Consider the following 22,116-nt stretch of genomic DNA (forward strand, 5'->3'; position numbering starts at 1 on the left):
AAGCGGATATGCGCAGTCCAGCAAAACCAAGCTTCTCCCCGACGATGGGTGCATTTTCACTCACACTTATTTCAGACATTGTGTAAACAAGCCCCGTATAAACTAATCCACAACATGTATTGGTGTTTAATTTTTATTGAATTTCCGCTACTAACGATGCTTTAACGAACAAAACCCAGTAAAACACCCAACCAATCTAACAAGGAGTTGCCTGGATGCAACATCAGGCCTTCACAGTTTATTCCGCAATTATCTTGCGTGCACTTCTTCACAAAAACGTGGAACGAAAAACAAAAATTGACAGTTTATAACAAAATCGTTTTTACTTTTGAGGTGAAAACAAAACTGTTTCTTCACATATTTTGGTTTTTATTATCATAAATTATCGGAATTTTCGCTGAGAATATTATCTAAAACAATCGCACTAGTGGTGTCCATATCTGTGACGTCATCATGCGCTTTGACGTCTTTCTCTGTGACATCACAATGTGAATTATCACCGTTCGGAACGTCATTAATGACGCCATCCTTAGGTTTGACATTTTCGGTTTGTGGAGCATCTGTGATGTCATCCGTAGTGACATCATTGGGAGCTGTGATGTCATCCGTAGTGACATCATTGGAAGCTGTGATGTCATCCGTAGTGACATCATTGGGAGCTGTGATGTCATCAGTAGTGACATCATTGGGAGCTGTGATGTCATCAGTAGTGACATCATCAGAGGCTGTGATGTCATCAGTAGTGACATCATTAGGGGCTGTGATGTCATCAGTAGTGACATCATCAGGAGCTATGACATCATCAGTGGTATTTTGACGAGGTGAAGTCCCGTCAGATAACAAAGCATCTTTAATCGCTGCACCTATGTCATCACCAGTAGTTGTGACATTATCAACTGTGTTTGTGACATCACAGTTATCTTGCATAGAATTGGAGTTGGTATCTTGTGCAACAGGTTCCTGCCTTTTTTCAGTATCTGCATGAAAACAAAACATGAATAATTTAAACATTAAGTCGTAAAGTGAACTTGCACCCCTGGCATTGATTTGAGTCTTTTTGAAAAAATGATTTTAAATACAAATAACTTGCCTTGAGACTGTTCAGTATTTTCATTCATAATCATTTCATTTTCTTTATTCACCAAATCTTCCAATACATCTGTATGTTACAAGATATTTTAAAATAGTGATTAGTACAGCTTAGATTATTCTAGGGTTAGCCTGCTTACTCTGCAACCCAAGGTTAGGTGCCTGTGGCACTTACTGTTACCTAATACAGTTTTAAATTTTCACAAAGTATATGTCTATAAAATATCCTTACAGAGCATTTAAAACAGGAACGGTATGATTTTAATAATGTTATATTTATATAGTATTTTAAAAACAGAAATGATTTGTCTATAAAAGTTATTGTTACATAGCATTTTTAAAAAAATTTAAGTTTCATTATTTTTCTCACCATTAGGAAAATCAGTTTGCACTTCAGTTTTGATGAAAACTTCAGATTTTTCCGGAACTTCTGATTCTTCCATCTTTTCATCTTCAGACTGAGGTTCCTCCTTTATCTGAGGAGAATTATCCAAGCCTGGGATTTCCTCTTTCACAGAATCAAGTGGGCTGTATAAAGGAGCCTTGATAGGGGTCTGGAAAATGCATTTAAATTTATACATAAATTATGTAACTATAATAAGTTGTATAATGTATGTAAACTCAGAAACTGCATACATTAGTACAAAAAACAGAATTTGCATATATTAGTACAAAAAGCAGAATGTGCATATATTAGTACAAAAAACAGAATCTGCATATATTAGTACAAAAAGCAGAATCTGCATATATTAGTACAAAAAGCAGAATGTGCATATATTAGTACAAAAAGCAGAATGTGCATATATTAGTACAAAAAGCAGAATGTGCATATATTAGTACAAATATTAACTTAACAATATGTAAATTTAATAATGTGTGTATGAACTAATAATCCTGTATGGCCATACAAGTTAAGTTGCTAAAGTTCAGTGCACGCATAAGCTAAGTTATGTCAATATTGACATCACTTTGCTAGATAAATATCTTCAGGAAGTTAAACTTACAATAAGTGAGCTTGAATTATAATTATCTTCATAACAGCTTGGATGGAAGTTGTCATCATCGACTTTAACACAGTTAGCAAACTGCCATTCATCATCATTTTCATTGTAGAATGTTTCAAATGCTTCTTTGCATACTTTGCAAATCTGTAGTTTGTTTAAAGTTTAATTAGTTGGATGTAATAGCACAACATTTTTTAAGAAATTTATTTTTTAAATGGACACAAAAACTGCAATGTTTAAATTTATTTTAACATTTTTTTAAATATTAAACTCACATCCTCTCCAGGGCGGCCTGTTAACGGAACTGTCAAGTCATTTTCCTCATTTGCCCCAGGGAGTTCCCCTTTTACTGGGTCCTCATTAAATGGGTTTTTCGCTTTTTCTTCGGGGTCAACAACTTCTTCAAAGCAAATCCATTCCTGGAATATTTGGGTGGTTTTAGTTTTTTATGTACAAATCACTAATTAACATTTGTTGCAAATGTTTTTTGGGGTAAACCGGAACAAGATATATAAAAAAAATGATTAAACATTAATTACCACCTGATACAAAAGTACTAGAACAGGATGTTTTGATAAAAAAGAAAAAACTATTTAAAAACATTTATTAACGCCTAACACAAAAATACTGGAAAACGATATTTTGATAAAAAAGGAAAATTTGAAAAACATTTATTAACACTACACATTTCTACGCACAAGAAAAATTTAAAAAAGACGGCCAAAGAAAAACATTCTGATAAATCATTTACACTCACCCCTGCAGCAGGATATAGCGAACGATGTGATTGGACGAAACCTTCCTTATCTTTCCGGTTGACTCGGTAATGCCAATCAAGATGTTCAGCATAGAGGTCCGTTTGTCTCGTTGTAAAACGTAAACCACATGCTGAACACTGAATGCCGGTAAAGAGTCGCTTTATGATCTCATTATGGCGTCTGTGATATCATAATGAAATAATTTAATTAAAGTCAGAGACAAAAATATGACATATATATATTATGAGTGAAATGTAACTTATTTATCACTCCGTGGCGAGCAACGACAGTGGTTATAAAAACACAGGTGATCTGTTACAAAACACATATGTGAATTTAAAGAAACATATTGCGATTTTATATTAATACAAAAACCCTTGACAAAGTGTGTATGTTGTATTTAAATTAAAAACAACCTCTCAGTTGCATAATTTGCAAAGAATTTTGCACTAACATAAGTATCCTTAGATCAGTCACATACCGGTAACTGCTTGCTAAATATAATAAAGCAAAACTTACATTTTTAGATCTGAATTAAGAGTTATAATAGGAATGTTAGCATCTGGATCCATCGTCATTAATTCTTCATCAAATGGGGAAATAGTTTGCGGTTCCTCAACTGGTTTAGTGGCGACTACAGATGGTGCCTGTAAGGTGCGACATGAAAAATTAAGTTTGGTTTATGCATTGTAAAAAGTTTGGTTCTGAAACTGCGTTTTATCGTGGGCTGTGAAAGTCACAATTTTAAAACATGCAGCTTTGTAAATGTGATTTATTGCAAACACCACAAGTGTGCTGTGACTAAAAAAGTTCACTTTTAATACTAGAGGCCATATTAACATCTTTATAGCCTAGTACATACAGACCTATATATAATAACATAGTTACATAGGCATCACTTTTTTTTAAATTTTCTGGGGTAATATTGTTAAAATATTTGATTAATATGGTAAATAATATACATTTGTTTTGCTTGTTTGAATGGACACTTCATGGCAGAATAAAAGCCGTTTAATGTCTCAAACTGGGAGGCTAAAACATGGAATGCCATACTGTTAAGCATCTAACTTACAGTTACAGGTTCAGTTTTTACAAGCGGTGGTGTAGATACAGTGGGTGGGGTGGGACTTGAACGCTCAGGTTCAGTTTTCTTTAGTATCCCTTTGGCTAGCAAGTTTGACAGCAGCCTGTCAACATTGATTTGATTGATGGGTGGAGGTTGATTGACAGGTGGAAGGTCACGGGCAGGTTCAATTGGCAGTTTTCGACGCTAAAAAAAAATATTTTTTTTACTTTATAAAATCGTCAATTTTAACATTTTTTAAAATTATTTTTTAATTATGTTTTTTTTTCTATATGTATATTTAAGTTGTTATATCTTCTTACCTCATTGATAGGTGGTGGTGATAGTCGACGCTCTTCGGGGTGAAAGGGTCGATCTGGTGGGAAATGTGCTTCTGTAAAGAAAAAATTTTGATCTGTTGATATTATGTTTAACAAATTTACTGATGGGGAAAAGTAAAAGATAACAGTCTTAACTCATAAATGCAGTTTTCTTTTTTATGACCAAACAAACAACATGAAACTAAAATTTCCATAAATTAATTTGAACATCATGAGTTAAAATGTTTACATAATAAAGTGGAGCAGAATACCTTTGTTTTGTTACTTCTGCTAACATGCATAACGTAAAATAGTATTTTTCAGCTAGTCTGGTATATCATAAATAAATATATTCTAACATTTTATCTTCTTTTTTGCAACACTTTATCAGTGTTACTGTTTTAAATTATAAAGATGAAATAACCAAGCAATTTATAAAAAAAATTTTTTTAATTAAATAACTTATTTTTTTAAGAGTTTTTTTAAAAGATTTTTTAAGTAAATTACCATTGGGTGGGAGTCTGTGCCCCCTCTCCCACTCGGGTGGGGGTCTGGGTTCTCCAGGGTGTCTGGGATGAGGGGGTAGTCGGTGATCGGGGGGTGAACGACCACGGTGATAACCAGGTGGTGGGCGGGCATCATGGGGTAATGGGGGCTGGGGGCAATTCAAAAAAAGTTAATGTTGAACCGGCTGCTCATGATTGGAAACACTTTCTAAAATGTATACGTCTGTATGGGAAATCATTATTATGAAAATAAAGACCCTGTGAAGTACAAACAAGGGTACTCAGTTTTAGGGTATTTTAAGTATTTATATATATATTTTTTAAACGCCCATATATATTGAGGATTTTCTATACTTCATCACTGTGCAAATTATAATCATAGTAATGATAAAATTGTAATTTCTAAATGGGACATATATATGTGTTATAAATGAACAAAATCTGTGTAATATAAACATCGACGCAAATGAAAAGTAGAAACATAAACACACCCTGCGTCGGTCTCGTTGGTGAGTCGGGAACCTTCGTCCTCTCACCACTGGAGGTCGATGTGGAGGCCCACCACGTCGGATGCTCCCACGTGCGATGTCGAGGTCCTCTTCATCCATTGGAGGAGACTCCCATCCATCTCGACGATCTCTTGGAGGTAAACGAGGAAATCCACGACCTCTTCCTCTGCGGAACGGAGGACCAGCTTCTCTTCTGTTGAAATCATCACTTTTCAGGCTATTGTGCGAAAATGGCGTCAAATGTTAAGTTAAAAACAGACATATGCCTAACATTAGGAGTGCTTCGGGTGACATCAGGTTTTAAAATCTCAGTTTTCCATTAAAACTGCTTTTACCCTGACTGTAGGTGTCCCATGTCTATACAAACAAGCAGAGCTGAAGCATAAGTTAAAATAAATATATGCTAAACATAAGAGCCTTGGGGAGACCTGATTTTTTATCTGTTACAGCTTCTTAATGTATTTCTTTACACAAGAATCGTTCAACTTTATAAACACTAGACAAGGATCAGATTCAAGGAATTTATTACAGTTAAGTATAATAATGGATGAATTATTTAGTATTTACCTTCTTTCTTCCTCCCATCTTTCCATCTGCAGCTGATGATGAAGTTCATGCTCCCATTCAAGTTTCTCCTTCTCTTCCTCATAAATCCTCTGCATGCGAGCTTCCTCTTTCCTAAGATGAGCGTTGAAGGTTTAAATTACATCTTTAGATGTTAAGAGTTTTTTTAGGAAATTTCGTTTTTAACATATTACGTTTTTTAAAACACTTCACATTTTAAGAAATGATTTCCCTTTTTATGAAATATTTTACGAAAATATAAATGAGATTGCTACTTAAAAAGTTTCAGCCATTTCTAAAAAGGAGAATTTTTACTTACTCTTGCAGGCGATCTCTGGGATGTGGGATTCTTCCTCTTGGAGGATGTCTAGGTCCTCTGAACCTTGGATGACCTCTTTCAGGAGCAATATCATCATCATCATCCCGGACAAAAACAGAGGAATTTTTCTCATCATGACCAGGAGCATCTTTTTCTGCGCCTTTCATTTTCTCATCTTCGTCAATTTTACGCTCAAAAAGATCTTCCTTTTTAACCTCCACAATATCCTGCTCAGCATCCTTTGCCTTATCTTTCTCCTGCTTAGAGTCAGCATGATCTCTTATTGCCTCTGGAGCTTCAATCTTCTCAACCATTGCCTCCTCATCTTTCTGATCATCCGCTTTTTTCTCTGGAGACTCGGAACTGACGTAGCGTCGTTTCTTAAGTGGAAGGGATGGGGATCTTATCAACTCTTCGGACTTTTTCCTCTCAGAAGATAAATCAGCATCCGTATCTGTTCCAGAAGTTGTTTTTTCAATTGATCCACTCTCTTCCATCTTTTCCTCTTCTTCCTTATCTATATCTTTACCATGCATAGATTGCTTCAACTTCTTCCTATGCTCCATATATGCCTGCTCAGAATCGGAATTCCTCCTCTGCTGATCTACATCCTCTTGATAACTCCCAGCAGATGCGGGTATGTTCGCGATGATGTAGTCCTCTGGCTCCTCACAAGGAGTCTGCTCCTCTTCCTTTAAGTTTGCAATAATATAATCTTCTGGTTCTTCAAAGTTCTGTTGCTTTGGTTCATTCTTCGGCAAATTAGCAATGATGTAATCTTCTGGTTCCTCTAGATTTCTCTCCTTCTCCATATGAACACTTTCTTCACCATTTCTATCATTTTGCATTGTTGGAAATCTAGCAGAGATAGGAATTTGTTGATCATTTATTTCTCTTTGAATGTTTTGCTCATCATGAGCATATTTTCGAAGATTTTTAAGTCTGTCATCTGATTTTCGCTCCAATTTTGGAGGACCTTTGCGGGGAGGAGTGTCTCTTCTTGAATGCAAGGGAGACAGGGATCGATGTTTAAGTCTCTCTTCTTCCAAGTGATGAGGTGGGGAGAGATGAGGACCCTGATCGGGATGAAAGTCATTTGGGATCCCAGGATTTGGGGAGAACTTTTCATGATCATCCCGGAGACGAGGATCATGAATGGGTCCTCCAATCTTCCTAGGACTTGGTGGGGATCTAGGTCTTGATTGAAATGGTCTTCCTCTTCCCCGAAAACCTCTTCCTCTACTAAATCCTCTAGGGGCCATCCTTCGGTTGCTGTGCACTGGAGGTTCATGATGATCCCGGAAACGAGGATCTTCTTCCATCATCCCTGGAGGTCGATTCATTCTTCCACCTCTCATATGAGCTGGAGGAAATCCTTTAACGCACAAATTTCGAAATACATAATTATTTTCAAAAACTTAAATTTAAACTATTTAAACATAAAAATGGAAATATATACCTAAAAAACAATAATCAGTCTCTTTACCTCTTCTATTCCCAGAGTTCATTTTTCTTCTATGATCTTCTTCCTCTTCTATTTCCATCTTCCTAATCCTCTGAAGTTCAAAGAGCTGATGTAATTGCTTCAATAACTCCTGATGTTGCTCATGTGTTAGCTCACCATTCTGCAGTTGCCGATCAGCCTATTATAAAAACAAGGTGTTAAAACTCCATGCTGGCTTATAAACATATCAATAAACATATCAATTGTCCTTTTTTAGCAATTTTTCCATTAAAAAGAAAATGTTTTAAAACATGCCTAAGCATTTTTTTCAAATAATTTTTCTGTTACTTCTGCTCATCTGGTATGAAAAATGTGATTTCCATGATGATGTTTTGCCAGATGGCAGACAAAACTACTGAAAATACACTACATAATTCATACCTGATGAGCTGTTGAGGGAATATATATTTAATAATTTCAAATAATTTTTTTTTAAAGTTCTTGCATACTTTTCTATTACAAAAGGAAATGTTTTAAATTAAACAAAGCCTTTATCATTGTACCTGTCTCAGAATCTCATTTTGATGACTTAAAGTTAGTTCTTGTGGAATTTGAATATTTGGGTCGGCACTTTTGCGTCTGTTTATTGGTGGGTGAGAGGGTTCATCATCTGGGTAAAAAAGGTTAAACCAACAAGTCCATCAATTTAAATCCTACATTAGATGGGGGGGGGACATTTTATAATTTTGCACTAAATTGAATCTGACATTTAAAATGCAGCTACACTTAAAACTGCCAAACATTGCGAACCTCATTGATTAATGTGGTGAGTGCAATATACTTCAGCTGTGCTTGTTTGAATAGACACCTAACAGTGAAAGCTGTTTTGTGCTAAAACTGTGGTGCCAAACATGTTGCCACCCGTTTCAAAACGTAGGGTGATCTATATAGGCACCACAGTATTACACCTATGGTAGATGGAAAATTACAATATTGATGTCAGCTCCCATGCACCATGAAGCATATCAGCACATTGATTGGCGTTGATGGGTCCTATGCACCATGAAGCATCAGCTGCATAGAAATATTCAACATACTTGGAGGTCGAATTCTTTTTGGAGGTCGGTTCCAGTCACCAGGTGTCCTGTGTAAGTCTTCTGAATCGGGTTCCGGGGAAAATCGAGGCGATATTGAACCTTCACTAGATCTGTAGAGAAAATAAAAAATCGATAATAACTTTTTATTTTGTAGGTTAGGTGGTGCAAACATATTATGAAACCTACATGTCTAAAAAGATGCAATAAAAGGTTTTTAAGTTATTACTCTTGCAAGATAAGAAGTTAAAACATATTATGAAAAACGAAGGTCAAAGCAGAGACTAGATAAAACAATTTTCTAGTCTATCAGAATTAGAACTTCAACGGTTTTGTCAGGGAAACTGATTTGAATTTCTGGTAGATCATTACTTACAAAATGACCAAATTACAAGATTGCGGAGGTTAATTTGAGAGACGGAATAATTATACCTGGAAGACTCCCTTGGTTGTTTCTCTTTTAAAGATCTAATTCTACGATTTTCCTTCCCAAATTGACGTGGATCCCGACGTACATTACTGTCAGGTGAAATACGGGGTATTCTACAAACAAGATACATTGTTATGACTTGGGTACCACATAAAAACAGCAATGCTTATTATTTAACTAATTAAACAGATTTAAAACCTTGGTCCATTTCAGAAAAATGATCGGGAAAAAAAGAAAAATTGGGTTTACGTGGATAAAAATTTAAAAACTGTTATGGAATTAGTTCAGTAATTAATTTAGTTTTTGGTTATTTGTAAAATCTTACGGTGCAGGAGAAGAACTTCTTCGTGCAACTTTTGGGGGTGGAGGGGAGGGTGAGCGAGGTGGTTTGTTCCTGTATGTTCGTTTTTTGCGACGATCTGATTCCTTTTGTTCATTGGGAACGGGAAGAAGTTTCTCAAGAGGATTCTCATCACTTGGTTGGCCCTAATGAAGATTTAGGTCGTGCTAACAAGTGTGGCAGTTTGAAGACAGATAGAGGAAATTTTGTAAAATGGGCCAACTCCGGCCTAAATCTCAGGACACAAGTCCTCACTTATACAGAATAGAATTGTGAGCCATATTAAGTTGTAAAACAATTTTTAAAGAATGTATACGCAACAGAGTTTTTAACTCTAAATAACACTTTTGTATAAGATACGGCTTGTGTATGTTAAGGTTAAAGTTCATACTATTTAAGTAATGTGTATATAGTGAATTAAACTAGAATTTTTGTTGGAATATATAGTTTTGTTGGGGAGAGCAAAACCAAGAGTTAGGAGAAGTTTTGTTAAGGAGTGCGAAACCAAAAGTCTTTAATCAAATGACGAAGCAAAATAATACTAAAACCTTACACAAAACCCGAAAATTTTCAGGTATGGCATATCGACACAGCTTCTGCAAATGTGCCATACATGGTAACAGCCGAAGCAATATACCTTATTACAATAAATAGTGCAATTACAGACTTCCAAATAATTTTAATCGTCTTTACCAATTTCTTTGTTTCTTTCACATGCATCTTTGGTTTAGTTTCCAGCCCTTTCATGCCAGTTTTATTGAACTGGTGCAATTTAGGTTTAGCGCCAGACCGCTCAGTCGGTGATATCATATTTTTTGACTTTTTATTTAAATTTTTCGGCGAGCGTTTTTTAGATAGAGCAGCAGCCTTAATTTTTGAAGGTTCTGGTTTATTTTGAAGGTTTGTAGAAGCTTTATTTGGCCTTGGTGGAACCTGAAAGACAATTAGAAATGGTAAGGTGGTTGGACAGCAATATAGAACCAATTATGTTCTATGTGGGTGAGGTCCTTCAGTGTGACTTGCCATGTGTGCTGGATTTAGACCAAGATTGGTTCATTACACCAACACTTGGGGTGCTACCACATGAACCTCACCATATTTTGAAGCCTGTCACTTTTTAAGGTAGGCGACAAGGGCTTTCATAGTAATAGATAGATCTTCCCTTGGCAGCTTGGCCAAGGTTAGATGCTCCGTCTAGCGATGACCACACCAACATATACAACTGAACTGATACTTACTTTATGAGGTTCACCATTAACTTTTAACTTCTGGTCCTTTGGTATAGAATGTTCCTTTGGTGCCTGTAAATATTCAAAACTTTAACATTCTATAAAGGTTATGTTTCATGCAATAATACTATGTAGTTAAACAACATAAATAGTTTTGATGGTTAAGTTATGTAATTTGTACTTGTACAACTTTAATTTAGTTTTGTAATTTCATCTCTTTAAGGATCATACAAAAAATAAAGTAGGCATAAATATAACAAGGCTGCTACATAGGTAACTACACTTACTGTTTGCATTGGTTTATTCTTCACAGTGACACGCAAGGAACCTGCAAAATAATAACATGTTTTTTAATAACACACTGAAAATATGTGGAAAAAGAGTGGTGAATCATAGCATCACATACTTACCAACAGGAATTTTAGGAGCTGGATTTTGTTTAATTCTTGGGTCTCTTGATGTTGGAACTTTTTCACTCTGTAAAAAAGTAGTTGTTACTTAAATACCCAATCTGTGTTAAATTTTGACACAATACATTAATTGAGGTAATAGAAATAGCCACAGCTAGAAGTAATGATCAATATGTTATGTTCAGACTTTTGGATCTTCCGGCAAAAAATGTGGCTGACCGACGTTTCGACATCCTATTCAAATCGTCTTTATCAGGGTGAAATGACATTCAATGAAAAGTGAAAAATGTTAGGAAAAAAATAATACACTAAAACACAGCGGTTTGAACGAAAGTTATGTTTAGATTCAAAAAATGTTATGCTTTGATTCAGAAACCAATGTTTACTTTTATTGATTGGCTTTGCATCTCTTTTTGCTTTGCTTCAAGTTCTTGTTTGGTTTGTTCCAATTCAAGCATCAGTTTTCGCTGCTGGAGGTCAAGAAGTTCCTTCTGCTGTCGGATCATTTGCTCCATGATTTTATCAACGTCATTTACCTGCTGCAAACAGTTTGTCATTCAAGTATATAGGTGTGGTAAAAAGGCTTTGTGTGAAAACCATAGAGATAGAGATTAACACATGGATTTGTATGCCAATTATTTGTTAGGTGCAGACCTATAATTAGTTGCATATGGCAAATGGTCTGTTACATTAGGAACAAAATTAGAATGAATTAATCATCCTTTATGGGTTTCATAGTTTATGGGTGTAGTTTTTAAAAAAATGTTTTGAAAGGCCAGTGATTATGTTTTAAAGGTGGAGTGCAGCACTTATGCATAAATGGTATTTATTCTGAAGGGCTGTTTAACTAAAACCAAATGGTTTATGTACCTATCAATTAGCATGGTTCTGTAATAAATAGATAAAAGTTACTACGTACATAATTAATAATGGAATTACATTCATTGTTTATCTAGTATTTGATATTATACCTTTGATTGAGATGGTTTTGAAACAACTGGTGTGACTTGTGGTTTAACAACTGGTGTATCATTCTGTAAGAAAATAAATCAATTAAAAAGAGCTTAATAGAGATTCAGTCTTATACCAATTAAGTACAATTATACTACTGACAACAACATATTCATTTAGTTAATATTTACAGTAATATATTTGAGATTTCATTAGGTTTTGAACAGACTTTATAAGATTTTAATTAAATCTAAACAAAAAATAGGCCTTTTTTGTTCCAAAAATATAAAATCATTTAAATACAATTTAAAAAAAAACAGCGATCATAATTTTTTAATCTAAGATATTGCTTTATTAAAGACTGCTTAACAGATCTAGCTTGTACGTACTCGTTTTATAAACTTTGGGTTAACATGTATGTTGGTAGATGCATCTTGAAGGTGGGCAGGTAAAGGCTTCACTGGCCAGTTTGGATCAATACCCTGTATCTTCACATCAAGGGCATGTAATCTCTTGAGAGGAAAGTATTCGTCCCATGTTGTTCGCAACTTATAAAGACTCATTTTTTGCTTCTCGTTTCCCTAAAGAACAATCATTCTCAGATTTTTGATTGCAGAAAATGAAAAGTCTATTTTGAGTTAAATGCATTGGACATATATTCTGCATTATAGAACCTGTATTTTTTTATATCACTGCTGTTATATTCATAATGTAATAGGAGCAAAAAAAGAACAAAGAAATATTTTTCGCCTAATAGGAAGTGGTGAAAATTCTTCACTTACAGTCATGAATGCTTGACGGAAGGTATTGACAATATTCTTCGCAAAGAGCGGAGTGTAGTTCTCTCCCACATTCTTTACAATGGAATCAAGTAGATAGAGAATTGGTAGTTTCTCCGATGCCTGCTTGTGAACGGTTTGATAGTAACAACGAGAGATGGACGCACAAGAGCGTGGCCATCCAGTTCATTACGTTGTTCGTACAAAATAATGCAAGCGCATCAAGTATATGAAGCATTACAAATGTAAGATTTTATTTAATATTTCAAAATTTGTAAGTATAAGTGGTGGTAGGAGATTTCTAACCAACTAAATACAACGCAAAACAACGGTAGTGCAAGGCAGCACCTTCGCGAATCTTGTAATATTGTAATCAAAATACTAGCAGCACACAGGTCCTTAGACCTTTATTCATTCTTTTGCTGATTTTCGATGCATATAGTTCTTGTTTTGGAGTTTTACAGCAAATACAATTGACCGCAATCTTCTTGGTCAATCTTTTGCTGAATGATATTCAGTTTGCTGCGAAATCCATTTCGCAACTATCTACTTTTTGCTCAGAAATTACCTTTCTAACTGTTGCAAGCTTTTTTGACAGGCAAGACTCAAAGTTGGCGTAAAACGAAAACAAATACCACGAAAATTGGAAAAGAATATTGTACTTTTCGCGAAACAATCATTAGTAATCAAATATAAAAATACAAAAACACTGTAAAATAAATATATTATGTAACTATACTTAGCAATTTACTCAAATGCATACGCAAATTATATACCATAAAGCAATATTAAAATAACCAATTAACCTTATACAACTGGGCCTCTATAACTTTGACGACACTCTCAGCATGGGCTTTGTTTTCTTCGGCCAGGATGGTCAGCATGTTGATATGTGGCTTGGAATTGAAGGTTAAATCTTGCAATGACGACGAATATTCTTCAATAACGTCGTCCATATTGAAACTGGACCGCGGGCACTTTTATTGACGAAAAAGGGCGTTGGTCCACGAAAACTAACAAAATTATAGACTACTCATGCACATTCTACCGCTGGAAAACATAAGCATTATAAATTAATAACTTAACTTCATAAATTCGAACGTTAAAGTACGAAAAACACAGCATGACGACACAATACTGTCACCAGCGAACAAAGCAGTAAGCAATGAAAAACGATGCTGGTCATGTGACTTTAGTCTCGACGCAGCCGTTGTCATTTGACGTCATATCCTGAATCTCAATTTTGTTTTTAACCCTTCAATGTTCAATACGTCGAAATTAAAAGCGTATGGCGGACAAAGAATACGATGGTTCAGCTGGTATTGAAGCCTCCGCTGCAAAAATATTAACGAGAGCAATTACACTGGAAAAGGAGGCACGACTACAGGCGGCGTTAATTTGTTACCAAGAAGGAATCGATTTGTTGTTTGATGCACTAAAAGGTACGTGTACAGGAATTACTAATTGGTCAAGGTAAATAAATAAATGTAAAAGTAAAGGCTATCTGGTAATTATTTTATAGCCGGAAGACAAGTTGTATGACTCGTCTAAAGTTTTATTGGGTTTGAAACCATTAAATTATATTCCATTTTATTTTATAGGCTGTAAAGACAGTGCTAAAAAGAAGCACTTTCGAGACAAACTAGAAGAGTATATGACAAGGGCTGAACAGGTAAAGACTCGTGTGAACCACCTTAAAGCTGCTGGGAAATATCATGACCAAACAAAGATTGAAGAGAATTCCACCGGACATAGTTATGCGTCTTTATTTCAACCATATTTCGATGAGTTTGTTCGAGAAGTATGGGTTGAAGATGCATATATAAGAAGCTATCATCAGGTTCGCTATTTTGTGCAATCACTTTTTAAATTACTGTAGTCTAAATACTTTATGTTGCAGGTTAACAATTTTCTAAGGTTTTGTGAGTTCGTTGTGACAAGGTGCAAAAATGTCAGAGCCATTCACCTAAAAACTACACATGATGACTATGGAAATCAAGACCAACAGATATCCAATTTAGAAAGCATTAGGGCCAGTCTCAAATCCCGTGAAATAAAACTAGTAATTACGTTTTCTTCTTCCCTGCATGACAGGGAAATCCGGTTGGATACCGGATGGATCTTGAAAATAGGCCGCGGTCTTGATTACTTTAAAAAAGCCGAAAAATTTTCATTAGGGTTCTTCGATATGGATATGCGGCCCTGCCATTCTACCACTGTGGATGTTTTTCATTCAAATCACACTCGAGAAAGATAGCACTTAAAACATTACTGTACAGTCCAAACAAAATTTAAACACTGTCCCAATCCCTCAAAATCAAATGGTTACATACCACAACACATACATCATTTAATTTTGAGCCTTCGGTAAAATAACAAGTATCACTTTAATTAATGACCACCAAGCAAACACATGGCTGCTGTGCAAAGCTACAGTTTTAAACATACATAATTCTGAACATATGATTATAAAAAGATCAACATTTAAAGAACAATACACACTCTCTAATAAAGATGAACAGTTAGGACAAATACTATGGAAACATTTGTTAAATATTGCGTGCATAAGCATTACTAAACAGCCAAAGGCTCTGCATCTGAATGAACAGTTAGTTTTGGTCCGCCCGAAGGGGAAAGCTGTTTTGCTGCGAGCTGCCGTTCCAAATCTTCAACCTTTTTCTTCAGATAGTCACGAATTTTTAACAATTCCTTGTGTCGTTCTTGAATAGGCTCCTGTAATGTTAAAGTTTTAATTATGCATAATTCATTACCATACAACACAGTTCTGTACATTCACAACTGCAAACCTGAGATTTCATTTTTGGGTTCCACCTGGCATAATTATTTGACCAAAAATCAAGATGCCTTACAGCTGGGACAGGAAGAAGTACATGATTCTGGTAGGCTGACACATATAGTGCATTAAGATATTCTTCCTTCCTTTTATGGACTAATGACCACAGAGACTTTGTTCTCTTCTTTACTTCCTGGAGTATAACAATGTAGCAAATTATTATATTTTAGAAACAAAATTGTTAATCATGTTATAGAAGTGTACTACTGTATTTCTGTACTATCATTTTTTATGCAATTTATTAAAATCAGGCAATAAAGTATTATTTAAGTGCCTTTTTAATTAGCAATCAGCGGATATCTTGTATATAAACGGCAATACCTCCTTTCTTCTTTCACGGTCACAGTTATAAAGAAATGTTCCAAACAGACACGAATATAGATGCTCCAGGATTAAAATAAGCAGATATTCATTGAATTCAAATGCAGTAGGAAACTGACAATAAATCGAGTGTTAAACACAGCGGTTTTAAGTAAATTTTTAAAACTACAAGCAAACCTAGCATACCTGTTGTGTCATTTGCCACACACAGTCAATGAACTGTAAAAACACAGGAGACCTTTCTGAATCCGAATGGTTTTTATCTCCGTGGCCAATTCTTTGCTGGAACTTGTGTCCAAAACTTAACCATTCTTTTTCAATGAGCACCTAAATTATTAGTAGTGGGGTTAGTTATATTATTTCGAAAACCTAATGATAAAAAAATGCAAAAAAAGAAAAATGGAAACACTTTCCAATTCAAAGGTACAAAACTTACAATAAAACCTTCAAAAACCTAATGATACAAAACTGCAAAAAAATGGAATGCTTTATAATTTCCATTTAAACTTTTTAAAAGGTACAAAACTTACAATAAAGCCATCCAGTGTTCTATAGTATGAGTCCAGCATGATCATACTCAATGAAGTTAACTGTGCGGTTCGATCCCAGCCGTCACTGCAATGTACAAGAACTGATGACTTTCCACTTTCAACTCGATCTGCAATACGTGTAGCTGCTGCTAAAATCACCTGAAAAATGACATAAATTTTATCAGATCTTCGAATAGAACAGCCAAAATCAAATTACAAAACAATAAAAAAAGGAAACATGTTTAATATACATAAATAATTTAGTAAAAATCGGGATGGACAACTAGCCTACTCAGATCAATTGACAAAGGGAAAATTACTGTCATACCTTTGTATGGTGCAGCCATTGGGTTTGTTCCAAGTTGGACAACCAGTGTTTATCTTCGTTAGGATTTTGTGCAAAACAAGTGTCTTGGAGTTTCCTTAGTGATTCTCTCATAACATGGATGTTATGCACATCGCAGAATATAAGCTCAGAAGTTGTGTACGCTTCTGATTTTTCATAGCCACCGCCACGAGCCTGGTAAAAGTAGCACTTTTACAGCAATTAAATGCAACGCTGAAGTTAAACTGTTCTTTACCTGGAAAATTATATTAAAACAGCTAGGCGATGGGTTATACACACACAACTTATACTCTTAGGCTATCTTATTACAACAACAAAAATTACTTACATTGATATAAATAATGAATAGTAATATAATATGATTATTTTAAGATGAAGTTTGCATATTACTGCATTTGTTCATGTAACAACTACAAAGATTAAATCAATTTTAATTGTTTTTGAATTGGATCCAACATCTAAGTATATAGTAATTAGTAGCACATGACTTTATTTGGATGTAGCTCTAATCCTAACTAAAGAAGGAGTCATTCCTGCTTTAGTTTAAAAATAAACAAACAACTGTGATGTCATAAATGATGGAATGAAGCATTGCTGTAATGTAAGAATAGAATAAACAACTTGTCGCACAAACCTAAGCGTTTACAGCTAGTAAGTGATGGCATGGTATTCTTTCTGTTTATGAATAGAAGTGACATAAAAGGCTGTTTCAGCAAATTTTAACACAATGGCCTTGTTAAGTTTGCTGATTTTTACAGCATACACATGCAAAGAGTTCTCCTGTTGTATCATATATGGGTAAAGAAATAAGGTGCCTGACTCAATGTATGAAACAAAATTTTCCTGTTAAGTTCATAGCACAGTCATAGCTGAAACTGACAAAGACAGTGTGTTCTACATTACTACATTATGTAACAATGCTAAAATTAACATTGGGAAAATCACTATTTAAAGTTTTAAACTTAACACAACAGATATGAAAATGATGCATGTCTCGACTCTCGAACAGTGCCCTGCAACGCGTCACTATCCATGCTATAACTCAGCATTGGGCAAAGTTAATCACATGTCCATAATTAGTTCAAAATATGGCTGATTTCAAAACATTTTAATGGATAGGTTTACCCACTACAGTTTTAAATGGGTATAACCACTATGAATAATTAAATAGATTATAAATATGAGATACACAGGGGCCAATGGGAAAACATGATGCACTAAAAGACCAATGTTTTACATTACCATACATGCATACTGTAAACTTAAAAGTATTATATTTTAGATGTTACATCTGCCATCTGGTAAGACCTTATTAGGAAATAAGAACCAGACATTCCATGATGAAGTCTTGCCGAATGGCAGAAAACGTCGGAAACACATTTTGTTTCAAACCAGATTAGCCGCTAAAAGAATATTTACATTATGCACGGTAGCAGAAGTAACAGAACACTTAAACTTCTGCATTCTAATTAAGAATTTTTCATTTCACTTACCACATTAGCAACAGCATTGGCCTGAGGTCTTGCATCGAATATAAGTAGTTTATGAGCATGAGGGTTTGCTTCAAGGATAAGATGGACATAACGTTCGTCATCTCTGCTTCGTTTGTTACCGATGCCCACTAGTGGCTGAGAGCACCTCGTAATTGTCGCCTAAAACATTTTGAGATTTGATCATGTTTTTCTTTTATTTTATAAAAATATTTATTTAGTCCTATAGGCATAATGTTAGAGGTATTGCCGGTATAACATTTGATGCAGCCATACCTGGTTGAGGTTTGACAATAACATCATAATATGTTTTAGAAGCTCAGTTTTAATTGTAAACCAGCTTTTCCCATACTATGTGCCTAAACCAACAAGCAGAGCCAAAGTATATTGTATTTGCCGCAAATTAACGTGATGCCCATGGAAGAGGCCTCGTCATACTTTGCGAGAATACTTTGAATTTATCATTAGGCTTAAAATAATAAATACCAATTTGAAAATTAGAGCCATTTTTTTTTTAGGTACATCAATTTATGGGATTATTCATATAAAACATAAAAACGAGATCTCTTACTTGACTTTCAGGGTGTATCCACGATAACACAGGGATTCTGCTTCTACTTCGGAACTGGGAAACTTGTTTCAAATCATCATCAGAGGCGGGAGATGGGACAACCAACTGTGGTTGTAATTTAAAAGCTTAATTGTATTCAGCACAACATGGGGGATATGGCCTATATGGGTCACCACCCCACTTTTCAAAAAAATATATAAAAAATCACAGATTCACAAGCATGACTTGTGTGAAAATGCACACATGTGTTGTAACGACTGTCTTTGCCTCCCATGCGATAAAAATAAGTTACATTTGTTTATATTCTTTAGTTGGTCATTCTACTATACTTTAGTTCTATCCCAAATTACAATTGGCGTAATACTTACAAGTTGTGGATATGTGTCACAGAGCTCGTATTTGCTGTTAGCTTTAGTGAATCTCCAGCCTTCAACAGGTAAACCCTGTCTGTGGTATTCAGCTTTTGCGCTGTACATCATCCAACCATTGGCTTCCTCAGGATATTCCTCTTTGTAGATGTAAGCAAAAAATGGCTGAAAAAGGCCATAAAACTTACACAAAGAAACGTCACTCAAGCAAATACTGTGAAACCAATAATAAAATGTAATAATGTTTTAGCGGCTCATCTGGTATAAAAAAGTACTGTACTTTCGACGTTTCGTCTGCCACACTTTTTTAGGAAAATCTATACCAGATGAGCCGTTAAAAGATGTTTTACATTATGCCTGGTAGCAGAAGTAACAGAATATATAGTGTGATAATTGAGTTATATTGCCCAATGACTGCATATCCAACATTAAAGAACAGTGTTTACAAAAAAGTTAACTAGTATAAAAACTTAACCAAATTACCATTTTATTAGAAACTGGAAAACAGAGTTCTTGTAGCTTTTCATAGACCATTCTCCGCTGTCTGCTTTCTTGTCGCATAACGAACCGTAGCACTCTCATATCTTTGCAACCAACTTCAAGACCATAAGGATTTCTGCCATCAGTGGCACGTGATGCAGTAGTGGCTCCTCCCACTTTTTCTACTCGACTGATCGTACATAAAGGGACTTCCACCACAAAGCTAGTTTCCTGGCAGGAAATAAAAATGATTAGACAGGATAACCACTTTGCACATGAAAATTAAAACCACTGAAATTGGAATCTGACCCCGACCCGGTGCTCATAGAGAGGAACAATTCTTGTGTAAAGAAATACAGTAAGGATCTGGGGTTAGGAAAACAGACAAAAATCAAATCCAACCAATTGTATAAAAAAAGAGAAATATTTCGCCTAAATGGCATTGTCGGTCTTTTTTTAAATAGAATAGGAGACTGCAAAGTTTAAATTGCAATTAATGGTTTAAATTTGTAATATAGCCTACTAATGGAAAAAATAGGATCATTTAAAAAATATCTAAATCAATTTCAACTTACATTTGTGGAAATTAATAAACACAAAACTTGCTAACAATTTAGTTTTGCTAATATAGCCTAGTAAGTCTACTATAGGCAAAAATTGGAAAAATAAAAAATACCTAAATCAATAAACATAACATGTTTATGCACTCTAAAATAAGTTTAAAGCGTTATCTTACCTTTTCTGGCATTGAAGGTTTGGAGAAATGTAGTTTATAGTTGGTGATTATTAGTTGGCCAGAGATGGCACCCATGTATGGACATAGATATGTGACATCTTTAAGCAAAGCAATATAGACTTGTTCTCCTGGAACTAGAGGTTCCATATCTGATCTTGCTGCGTTACTAACGTTTGTCTCAACTATTTCATTCTGCAAGGGAATAAAAGTGTATTGCTTGTTAGGTTGATATGCTGATTCATTTACAAACGAACTTGTAACCAGGGCATGTGAGTTCATTTAGGGACTGTTACTGAGGTGAACCTGTACAGAACACATACTGTGTGACAAGGGTACAATTAAGTCAAATGAGTTTGCTAAAAATTGCTATATATTATGAACAATATAAACTGGCCGCAAACAATAGCTAAATCACTTCACCCAATTAAAAATTAACTCCACTTGTTACTAATAGAATAAATCAATACAGTTAATTGTAACCTTCACCCTTGTAACACCACTACTATATCATTCCAATATTTGAAAACACAAACTAATGTATCAGTGTATTAGCGTCCATATATAATAGCCTATTGGTTGTTTATATATACATGTATTAAAGGGGGATATGAATCATACACCGAGTTGTTGGGCAACACTAAACATACAGAGGTGGCCAATGATTTATAACCATTTAAATATAGTTTCTGCATCCCTTTATAAAACACCAGACTCTGTTATCACTACAAAATGTAAATTATTGTATTAATTTGGATGGGAAATTGGAGTGGGCTTTAGTTTAAATTGAATGAGGTGGTATCAACTGATGTTATATGTCAGGAAATCTATGATTAATAAAGCTGTCATTTGCATTTTGTCACATACTTGTTATTTTCAGAATAAAGGGGTGTGTAACGTGTGTTGATCGTATCAATGCATGCATAACAGATAATGTCGAAACATTTGTTTGTATACAGAGAACGCAGGTTAGACAGCCTATTATCTATATCGCTAGTATCCATTATGTAGACATGTACACAATATACATATATTTCTCCATGTTTTATGTATACCATCTATACCTGATACCGTAGGGTTAAGCTTATTAATACGTATTTCATTACCATAGCTATTGTGTCAGGCGTAAGCATAGTAGTAAACATAGCTTTAATTGAAGGTACAGAACACAACAATCAAGTTATAACTAACCTTCGGAACTTCTTGGCCGTTTTTACTGCTGTCCATTATTTTAAGTTCAATTCTTTCAATCATCAATTGAAATAAATAAAGAAAATAAGATTTAACACAGAAAAATTAGATTCATTTCACAACAACTTTTTAGGCTTCATACAAAATCAAGGTTTAGTAACAGAATATATACTTAAGCGTCACAGTTTTATGGCTATTAATATCTTTCTCAAGCGAGTCAACTGTATGGGTCTAATACAAATTTCGGCACAGACACGGGCATGGCCAAAAATAAAACTAGAACACTATCTTCATTCAGCAGACTCCCGCTAACTCCCCTAAAAAATTCACCTTATCTTCATAACGATTGAGTACGCAAAACTTTTCTCGGCTTCTCAATAAAATAGATCCCAAAAAATCAGAAATCCTCAACTTTAAATATTT

General features: G+C 34.8%; 3 protein-coding genes across 5 annotated transcripts; 1 reads left to right on the plus strand and 2 right to left on the minus strand.

Moving 5' to 3' along the window:
* Window positions 1-192: 192 nt before the first annotated feature.
* Window positions 193-13,784, minus strand: LOC149725186 (uncharacterized). 3 transcript variants are annotated; one of them, XM_089892757.1, is made up of 27 exons: window positions 13,616-13,784; window positions 12,813-12,932; window positions 12,420-12,611; window positions 12,051-12,113; window positions 11,466-11,615; window positions 11,080-11,146; window positions 10,957-10,997; window positions 10,679-10,741; window positions 10,134-10,373; window positions 9,426-9,586; window positions 9,103-9,213; window positions 8,674-8,783; window positions 8,140-8,246; window positions 7,619-7,775; window positions 6,133-7,507; window positions 5,817-5,927; window positions 5,232-5,466; window positions 4,742-4,889; window positions 4,238-4,308; window positions 3,924-4,121; window positions 3,371-3,498; window positions 2,851-3,031; window positions 2,369-2,512; window positions 2,094-2,237; window positions 1,460-1,643; window positions 1,091-1,159; window positions 193-977 (listed from the first exon to the last, which is right to left on the minus strand). In XM_089892757.1, the coding sequence occupies exons 1-27, from the start codon at window positions 13,763-13,765 to the stop codon at window positions 376-378; spliced, it is 5,322 nt and encodes a 1,773-aa protein (XP_089748883.1). In that variant the 5' UTR covers window positions 13,766-13,784; the 3' UTR covers window positions 193-375. The 3 variants fall into 3 exon arrangements, with proteins under 3 accessions (XP_089748883.1, XP_089748884.1, XP_089748882.1); XM_089892758.1 differs by having other exon boundaries at window positions 5,232-5,442; window positions 11,466-11,618; XM_089892756.1 differs by having other exon boundaries at window positions 11,466-11,618.
* LOC149725187 (phosphatidylinositol-3,5-bisphosphate 3-phosphatase MTMR2-like) lies at window positions 13,453-21,963 on the minus strand. The gene is made up of 12 exons (XM_089892805.1): window positions 21,694-21,963; window positions 20,506-20,697; window positions 19,773-20,000; window positions 19,290-19,454; window positions 18,922-19,026; window positions 18,354-18,512; window positions 16,843-17,034; window positions 16,515-16,673; window positions 16,171-16,311; window positions 15,985-16,098; window positions 15,617-15,796; window positions 13,453-15,542 (listed from the first exon to the last, which is right to left on the minus strand). Exons 1-12 carry the CDS (start codon window positions 21,754-21,756, stop codon window positions 15,384-15,386), a joined length of 1,857 nt encoding a protein of 618 aa, XP_089748931.1. The 5' UTR covers window positions 21,757-21,963; the 3' UTR covers window positions 13,453-15,383.
* LOC149725188 (MIT domain-containing protein 1-like) lies at window positions 14,097-16,311 on the plus strand. Its single transcript, XM_089892844.1, has 3 exons — window positions 14,097-14,251; window positions 14,411-14,649; window positions 14,710-16,311. Exons 1-3 carry the CDS (start codon window positions 14,098-14,100, stop codon window positions 15,064-15,066), a joined length of 750 nt encoding a protein of 249 aa, XP_089748970.1. The 5' UTR covers window position 14,097; the 3' UTR covers window positions 15,067-16,311.
* Window positions 21,964-22,116: the final 153 nt, after the last annotated feature.

This window comes from Ciona robusta, chromosome 14 (assembly GCF_009617815.1).
Source record: "Ciona robusta chromosome 14, ASM961781v2".
NCBI lineage: Eukaryota > Metazoa > Chordata > Ascidiacea > Phlebobranchia > Cionidae > Ciona > Ciona robusta.